This window comes from Oryx dammah, unplaced genomic scaffold, assembly GCF_014754425.2.
Source record: "Oryx dammah isolate SB20612 unplaced genomic scaffold, SCBI_Odam_1.1 HiC_scaffold_1, whole genome shotgun sequence".
NCBI classification, from domain to species: domain Eukaryota; kingdom Metazoa; phylum Chordata; class Mammalia; order Artiodactyla; family Bovidae; genus Oryx; species Oryx dammah.
The window spans coordinates 28,903,743-28,913,322 of NW_024070185.1; the positions used below are offsets into that span (position 1 = coordinate 28,903,743).

At 32.7% G+C, this 9,580-nt stretch overlaps 1 protein-coding gene across 5 annotated transcripts in view; it reads left to right on the forward strand.

Moving 5' to 3' along the window:
* LOC120863698 (palmitoyltransferase ZDHHC21) overlaps positions 1-9,039 on the forward strand; it is a 71,147-nt gene extending 62,108 nt beyond the window's left edge. For all 5 annotated transcript variants that reach the window (XM_040240181.1, XM_040240201.1, XM_040240191.1 and 2 more), the window contains 2 exons: positions 293-336; positions 887-9,039. In XM_040240181.1, coding sequence (XP_040096115.1) covers positions 293-336; positions 887-1,019 — 177 coding nt within the window. In that variant the 3' untranslated portion in view covers positions 1,020-9,039. The remainder of the gene's footprint in view (positions 1-292; positions 337-886) is intronic.
* Positions 9,040-9,580: the final 541 nt, after the last annotated feature.

Here is a 9,580-nt window from a genome sequence, read left to right on the forward strand (position 1 = left end):
AAAAGGTATTTTTTAATGAACTGAGACTCCTACAATTTGGGGAATGGGGTTTGTAATTGAATTTTTTTTTTTTTAGCACAAGGTAATATTGATTCTGTTTTTCCAAGGGAATTTCAGCAATGTACATGGATAATTTAGAGTTCTTAGTACCTATATGTAGACTGTTTATATCTTCAGAATATTCTCTTAATATGATTAAAAAATCATAAAGTATAGAATAAAGCCCATAAAATAGATATAAAGCTTTGAAAACTTTGTTATACCTGAGTATAATTTTTTAAATTTTTAATAGGATACAACATCTATTGAAAAGATGTCAAACTGTTGTGAAGAAATGTAAGTATAAAAGTGAACTCTGTAGTGTTCTTATTTAAAAATGTGAACAACTGGTTACATTTGAAAAATGTGTGCATGTAGTGAAAAGATAGATAATATAATGATGGCTTTTTCTCGGTACCTTGTCTAAGGTCTGAGCTAGACAAGCATGACCCAGTCTTACAGTAGGGGTCTTCTAGCCGTGATAGTTTTCAAACAAAATAAGTACTGATCATTCTTGTCCCTTGTCTAACTAAAGTAAGTTAAATTATTTGTCCTGAAAGTACATCAAAAGAGATTTGCTACTGTGTTGTTGACACACATTCTGTTAATCCTGAGATTCTCCTCTGCTTCAAAAGTTGCCTAGGTTGATTGACGACACAGATACAATATCTGCTATCCAGAGTTAAAACTCAGCTGTATGCCATAATGAAAGGAAAGCTGTATTTGTGATGCTGGGACACAATTCATCAGAGTCCAGTAATGGATCCCCAGCCAACCTGCATTGTTTTAGCTGACTGAAGTGCACCCTGGGAGTGCTGTCTTTCACTAATAATGCTGTCTTCTGTAGATCGAGGCCCCGAAAGCCATGGCAGCAGACCTTCTCAGAAGTTTTTGGCACTCGTTGGAAGATCCTGTGGTTTATTCCTTTCAGGCGGAGGCAACCACTGCGAGTTCCCTACCACTTTGCCAATCACGTCTAAACAGATGGATGGTGGGCACAGATGGGTCCTCCATGCTGGAAATGCGTTACAGGTTTTCTGATAATAGAACTATGACAGTCTTCAAGTCAATTAAAATCCACCCACCAATCCTAAGCATCATAATGTGCCCCAGGCTTTATTTTAATAGTGATCTTGATCCTGTTGTGGGACTAATAAAAGATCTATATCTAAGTTTTAAAGCATGTTTACTTTCAAATTAGCTTTCCACAGGGATTTCTTTAAATGCTTTTGTTATTAAACTCAAAAGGCACTGATTGGGATGAAATAATTGTACATAATTTCTTTTAGTACTAACAGTGTTACAGATTTCAATTTATGGGAAACTTCAGATGTTTATTTAAAATTTTCACTCTTAAGCAGTACTAACCAAATCGGAATTTAATTCTTCAAATTTTACAAAAGTTGATATACCTTTTATGTAAATTTTCTTTTTCAAATACAGTTTAAAATATGATATACTCCCTTTTATATGTGCTGCAAGATTTTTTTTTAATGCAGCATATAAGATTGAACAGCAACAAAAACCAAAAGCAGCAACACAAAAAAAGGACTGTGTTTTCTTAGAAGTAGCTTTCTGATTTTTTTTCTTTTCACCAAAAACTAAATAAAAACACCACTAAAGTAAAATACCAACTACCTACTTTATTTTAAAGGAAAAATTAATTTTTTCCACATTAACTTTCCTGTTTCTTCTTCCTCTACTGTTGTAATTATTGGTTTTTGTTGAGATATTTGCTCCAAGGAAGAATTTTTGACTAAACAGACGTGTTCCTATTTTACCCTAAGATTTTGATGAGCAAAAGGGTAAAGAATTTGCAATAATTCCACTGATACCTTTTTTTGTGTAGTTATATTAGAATGTGTTATGTTTTTTAAATGCTAGTGAACTAGATAATATGTAATGTATAGTATAAAGAGTATTGTGCTTTTGAAAAAATGTATACTTTTTACTTTTACCTATTAGATCTAAAATGACACATTAAGATTTTTATGTAATAAATATTGGCCAACTAATATTGAAATTTTATTTATAGAAAGTTACTAGTAAAAGTAAGTAACTTTTGTGTACCTGTAATCACCCAAATTGAAATTAAATTTTAATTGCCCACATGTAATCTGGATGGAGAAAACTTTCGTTGTAGCTAGTGTTAGGAAATGACCTTAAAATAAGAAAATATAGTGATCTGTATTCATGATTAGCCTTATAAAAATTTGAATTGTTGATAGTGATGGTCTCTTGGAAAGTACAGAACATTTGTGTGAAAAAAATATTTAGTATGTTTTGGAAAAAAATTCAGTTAAAAAATTTTTTTTCCATTAGAATACTGCAAAATCCATATATCTTTTCTAAAGAAATTATGTACTCAGTCTTTCTCTTGAAGAGAAGATTGAAGGGGTGTCTAGTGTTCTTAGAGCATAGCAATATTTTCTTTTTAGTTAATTTTGATAGTAAGGAGTCATACCTGAGAAATCATGGGACAGAAGGTTAACCATTGTCAGCTAGTTAACTCTACTGTGTTTAGTTTTTAGAAACTGTAAATAGTCTTCTAAAGTAATAGAATAAGGTCTTCTCAGAGATTTAAGTGCCATGTCTCTCCTGCTCTGATTACAATGCTTTATTATTTAAAAACTTAGACGTGGCAGATAAAAATATTTATTGGTGCTGATAAGTTGCATAGTAAATTTAATATAAGAAATATATTTATAGAGCTTAATGAACCACAAAATTAGTATATTCACGCCAGGCAAATAAATGAGTAGGGTTTTGTGCAAGCTAACATATTGACCAAATTTGGCCTGGTGACAGAAGTTATAAGGAGTATAGATAATGTAGATAGGTATCAGTCAAATGCCTTATGCTGTATACATTCCTTTCAAATGAGGACGTTGAGAACACAGCGTAGCCAAGTGAGGACTCCTAAAGAGCTTTATGGATGTATTTATACTTCATGTAGTAGCAGTAGCTACCTTGAAAGGTACTGGGGAGGTCAGTGCCAACCTCTGCCTCAGTGATGAGAACCAGAGGTGGTCTCTTTCCTACTCTAAGGATCTGTTTCCGGCTTTCTTAGATTTCCCAATTTTAGGGCACATTCTTTTCGCTTCTTTCTCCACTTTCCCTGATCCTGAACCCATTGTAGCTGATTCTTCTAAGTTACTGAAATGCAAACTAATGCACTGGCAAGGCATATATTTATTTTTCTTTGAATGGCAGAAATGCTACATATCAATATATTTATATAAGAATCTATATAAAGTGTAGCTGTATATACTTATGCTGTAACTTTAAGTGTTTTCAAGTTAGCACACATGACTGGGTTTTGTGATTCTTGGTAGACCACGTGAGAGAAGCCACCTGGCACTTTCCTAGGGAGTGCATAAACTCTAGTGTTCTCTCTGCGCCCTCTTTTGGCTAATTGATGTAATTATACTGGCTTTAGAGATTTATTGCCCCACAAGTGAATTGTATAGTCAAATTCTGAACATTTCAAAGGTACAAGTTGAAGGGAAGTCTATGTAAAAAATGTAAGGTTTTATGAAAATGAATGTGTTCCTATTTATGATTTTGATGTCTAGTTCATACAGGTATGACCTCTTTTCTTCATTTATGTGTATTCATATTGTATTTTTTTTACTGTCAGATTTATATCAGATGATGATAAATACATATGAAACCATTTCATGAATCTTATTTTGGCAAATTAAGCCTCAGAATTGAAAAAACCATTACCTTAAAATTACCAGTTTACTACAAAACAAATTTATTGTAGTTACGATAGCAAGCAAGTGTCTAGTGTGTTTTACTGAATATATAAAAAAATACATTTAGTTTTTAATCCCAGTTTTGGAATGACTTTTTTTTTTTAACTGATTCAATTACATTAAAATAATGAGATTCTTTCTATAATTTTCTTCATTCCTTTTAATTATCCTACTGTGAGTTAGAACTGTACCTTTAGTAGCTGATTTATTATGTATTCTGGATAACCGTGAAAACAACTAATGATGTTGAACATTAGAAAATAATTATGAGCAGTGAGATTATTGATGTAATCTATATATTGAATGAAGTATTTCCTTATAAACATTCCATTTCATTTTAAGTGAAATGTATGTTAAAGGATGTTTTATGTCAGCAAGGTCATTAATTGGGCTTCTGGAAATGAAAGATTTTTAAGTGGTTGTTAAAATTTACCCCTCTTGAACAATTATGTTTGTTGCTATTTATTTCTGCAAACAAAAATATTTTATAGGCTGAAGATTGTGGGCAAAAATTGACTGAGTTAAAAATTTTAAAAATATTAAATCAGCTGATGTTCCACTGTAAGAAAAATAACTATTTTGCTTAAGAATTATATTAAAAATATTTGTGGTTAACTTAAGAAATAGGTATATTTAAAATAGTAATATATTAATCTCTTTGAGCAGAAGAAAGCAGAGTTTTAAATAATAGAAATAGAAAACATAAGCATAGATAAAGTTTAGTATAACAGCTAAGTTAAAATTTCTGTCAGAATGGGCATTAGTGATTGTTTGCTAAAGCTTAGGGGTATTTTTCTCCAGGCTGGTGGCTAATTTTAACTATTCTTCATCAGGCTTTTTCAGGCCACTTTTGTACAAATAATAAATTGAAGGTATGTTTCACCCCAAAGGGTGTTTTGATGCTAATCGTGAAGACTTGAGTTAGGAGAACACCTCCACACAAAACGTATGAAATAATTTTGATTTTTAAGCGTGTAGCTTTCTATGTGTTAGATAATGGAGTGGTTTGAATGTTCTCACTTATGTTGGTATAAAATCACAATATATGCAGCTGTAGTTTACAAAAGCATTAATATTAACAGAGCTGCTAGTCTTTCCCTGTACTTTTCTCCAGTGTCTACTTCCCTTAGTGCTTCCTGTATGAATAGACTACTTAGCTCAAGTTTACTAAACTATTGCTGCTTTATTAAATAAGTTTTTGACATGACCTCTATATATGTAGATATATCTAGAATTTATTTGGTACAGTTTATACTTATAAACATTAAATAATTTATTATTAGATATGGGATTTTTTTACCCAATTCTCCTACTGTTGCTTTAAAAAAAATAAGCATTAGCAAATGTAGTTAGTAAGTCATACACATTTAGTATGTTCTACTTGCTAGTATTAGTAGCCATATAACTAGTAAATGAATGAATATAGTATTTAATGTCCACATTTATTACTTTAGATCCTAAGAATCCTCTGAATTTCTCTGTAAATCACTAATTTCATTGAACTCTGAATTTAGCCATTCTCAATTGAATCCTAGAATATTCTTCAGTAGAACATGAAAAAGTAATATAACCAACTTGCTTGAAGTATTGTGAACCAATGCTGTTGTTCTGTATATCAGTCAGTATTTAACATTTCTGCTGTGTTTGGAATGGTGATGGTTTAACTTCAGGAAAGTTTTCTCTTATGTCTCCTTTCATTATCATTGTGCAATTTTTAACAACTAAATTTAGTGCATTTTTGTCTGTTCTTCAGATGTTATAGTATGCTGCTTGCTATGCTAATTTGAAACAGAAATAATAGTGATCTTTATTCTTATGTTATTGGTATTTTCAGTATTTTCCATTATTTTTTTTTTTTCGCTATATTATTTCCTTTTTCCTTTTTCTACCATAGAGTACAGGTATAAATGAGGAGTGAGTAGCCAAAACTGGATAAGGAGAGTAGGGGAACATAATGAGACAGAGAGAAGGCTAGATAGACTATGTATAATCAGCATCTTAACAGCAGGGTTTACTGGACACAGAATTTCCCTGCTACAATCACTTTAGCCTTATCTCTTGTTGATACCGTTTTACTGTAAGAGTTGTTAATGCATGTAAGCATTTAGTTTGAGTTATTTTACCTAAGGAGTTTATATTGCTGATTCTTGTCAGCTAGTCAGATGCCTTTGAGAAATTCTTTTTAATTTTAAACATCAGAATTGTATAGTGTCTGCCGTCAGGAAGTTTCAAGAATTATGTGGTAGTACAGCTATTTAATGCCAAGGAGAAGTGAATAGGTTGCCTAAAGTTTGACTGAAAAAACTAGGACCTTATTATAAGTCTCCTATTATGGAGAAAGGATACTGTGTATTAAAGTAGAATTTGTCAACAGAGAGAAAATCAACTGCTTGTATATGAAGGGTGATTTTTCACTTTAAATTTTGGACTATTTCAGATATTTTGAGATCTTGAGGGTCTCCATAGCTATTGGTATTGTGAATTCTTGCAACATGTACTATGGTGCCTACCACAGTCATGCAGCGCTCTGACCTTTTTGGTGTTGATAGCTTTATATGTAAACAGAGACGTGGACAAAACAGCAGCAGCAAAAGGTGTGTTTCTTTTTGTGGCTTTGCTTGTCTGTTGACTAAGTACAGGGTTTAATTGTGTAGGCTGTTAACTAAAGGGAAAGCTTGCCTGCATATTGCAAGCTCATTCTTGCCAGTGTGTGTTGGGTGATATTTGCACTACTGGTGCCTGAAGTTAGTGTTTTACAACCTCAATAACTAAAACATCCTGGTGCTACTCACTTTAGCCTTGAGTGACATTTTTAACTCCCGTACCAAAGAGTTAATTTTCTTTTCAGTTCCCTGAGGGTTTTCTTCTCATGTCCTTGTGTTTATAAAGGAGAATTTGATGTTACTAAGAACAATTCTGATTAATAGATGTTAGTTTTTGCACACTGCTGCCTCAATTTAGTTGGCTTTAAATGTCTCTCATTTGGACTTTATGTTTTTTAGTTAGGAAGATTAGTATGATGTTTAATTTTGTATTTTCTTATAGATTGGCCACTTTAAAATGTAGTATGGTAGATTGAACTTACAAAAGTTAATTGAAACACTTTTCACAAGATTTTTTTTTTGTCTTAATCTGCAGGAATAAATGAGAAATAATAAGAACTCTACTATTCCTACAAATGAACTGTATGGCTTGTTGGGCCCTTTTAATAAATTCTGAAGCAAAATGCTAAAAGGAAAAGTTAAGGGCCCATTCTGATAACAGATGAAGGTTTCTGCATGTGTGTGTGTGTATTAGTGGTATTAAAGAATGATATTGCCATTTTTCTATTTTGCAAATAAAGATAATTTTAAAGGAAATGTTAAAATATACACATATGTATGTGTGTACACACACATACCACATGCACACACACACACATATGCTTGTCTAAGAGGAAATGCAAACTTTGATTTAAACAAAACTAATAAGAAATTAAACTTTACATCCCCCCCAAAAACCTAGATGTTGTTACTCACTTCACGTAAGTTATAGTTGAGTATTTTAAAAACTAATTCTGCTTAGTGATTCATTTTGTAAAAAATGAAAGAAAACATCGTTTAGAAGTAGTTGTAATCGTCCAAATGTAATACTGTTTTGTTTACTATCCTGTTTCCCTGTTTTTTTCCCCCATAAAACTTTAAAGCATTCATTTAATGCCCCTAAAAAATGTAGCTGAATTGATTAAAAATTCTGGCAAGAAGATAACTGAGTGTGCATATTGGGAAAGTAGACAATCACATTTGAGAATGTTCCGCATAGTTTTCAATCAACTAAAATCATTCTGTCTTTGAATGTAGATATAATATATGGTTTTGCAGTGAATTCTGAATGGAAAAAAATCATGCCTGAAACTAATGTGAAATGTGACTTAGGGTCACGTGAATAATATATTGAAATACAGATGTATATATTATTAGGGGGAAAGACAAAATTTAAAAGCAAACTGGGAAGAAATAACATTGTCTCTAATTATCCAAATATATTTTCTAGATTTTTTTGCTGCAGTATCAGTTCTGAGTTACTCAGATTGTTTATGTGTTACTTAATTTAACGTGGCTAGATAGATAGATAGATAGATAGTGAAGTCGCTCAGTCGTCTCCGACTCTTTGCGACCCCATGGACAGTAGCCAACCAGGCTCCTCCATCCATGGGATTTTCCCAGGCAAGAATACTGGAGTGGGTTGCCATTTCCTTCAACAGGGGATCTTCCCGACCCAGGGATTGAACCTGGGTCTCCCACATTGTAGGCAGACGCGTTACCGTCTGAGCCACCAGGGAAGTCACGTTTAATGTGGCTAAATGCAGTCATTTATTTAAGTTATTGGGTAGTAGAAGATTCACAACTGTTGTTCTCTAGAGTATTAGAAAGAAATGTCTGCTTTAGCATAGGTAGAATAAAGTGACTAAATGATATCATAGGAAGAATTTTCTCTACAACTGGAGATACTCAGGCAAGTGAGTTGCAAGTTTAACCTGAGGGAATAAAATAGACTTTTGCAGGAACTGAGTGTAGATGATCTTGCTTGTATGGGCTTTGTGTCCCTAGAATTAGTCTTTTAAAATGTGACTGGCAAGTTTAACGAATAGGCAAAATTTGTGATATTTTGAGGCTCTTAAAATTTTGTGTCAACCTCAAGTGATGTTTAATATTATATCCTCCCTAAAATAAAAGACTTTTATTTTGATAGTGGTATGTTCCAAGTGCCGTGTGAAGATTCTGTTCTTAAATTTGTTGGGCATTTTTACATTCAGTGCATCTGTTTAAATCTGAGTGTTATTTTGCTGCATGTCTACTGTGTTACCTTGTCAGTTCCCCTAACAGCATTTAAAGAAAAATTGTCACTGATGTTTCTTGTGCTAAAGGTGATAAAGAAAATAGTAGTTGAGGGATATGAAACTAGATTGAGAAGAGGGAGGAAAATGATAAGTGGGAGCCATGTATCCAAGATACACTTGTTGAAATGAAAAGTCTACACTGGTTTTTGAATGAAAAACAAACCATGTATCTATCTACCTTAAGAACGATGTTTTGTTTTGTTTTTAATTTATTTTACTTAGTTTTATTCATGTAATATTTCTATTTTCTTTGCAGATTGTTTTTTAATTTAAATTGTGAAGTTTTTACTTCTCTCAAAATGTATTATGTACTGTATTTTTAGATATCTTATTTTTAAATAAATATTTTTTAAAAACATAGGACTATTTTTCTTTCGCACCTCTGTATTTTTTAAAATAAACCCCAAATTCTAGAATTTAGGACTGTCAGTATGACTGGCCACTTTGTTTGCTGCTGCTGCTGCTAAGTCGCTTCAGTCGTGTCTGGCTCTGTGTGGCGCCATAGACGGCAGCCCACCAGGGTCTCTCGTCCCTGGGATTCTCCAGGCAAGAACACTGGAGTGGGCTGCCATTTCCTTCTCCAAGGCATGAAAGTGAAAAGTGAAAGTGAATTCGCTCAGTCGTGTCTGACTCTAGCAACCCCATAGACTGCAGCCGTTTTATATAATTTGGATAATTATTTGTACTTAGTACCCTTAAATTTTGTTCTGTCATAATCTCAGAATTGTTTACATATTCAAGAAAAACTCAGTATACATAGTAGAGTTGAAATTGACAGAGTATTTCTAGTTAGGCATATTTGTGTAGAGATGACCCAATTGACTATATTCAATCACCCCTTTAGCATTTATTGTGCCAGACGTTATTTTATGGAAATAGTTTCTCTTTGTGGAGTAATCTA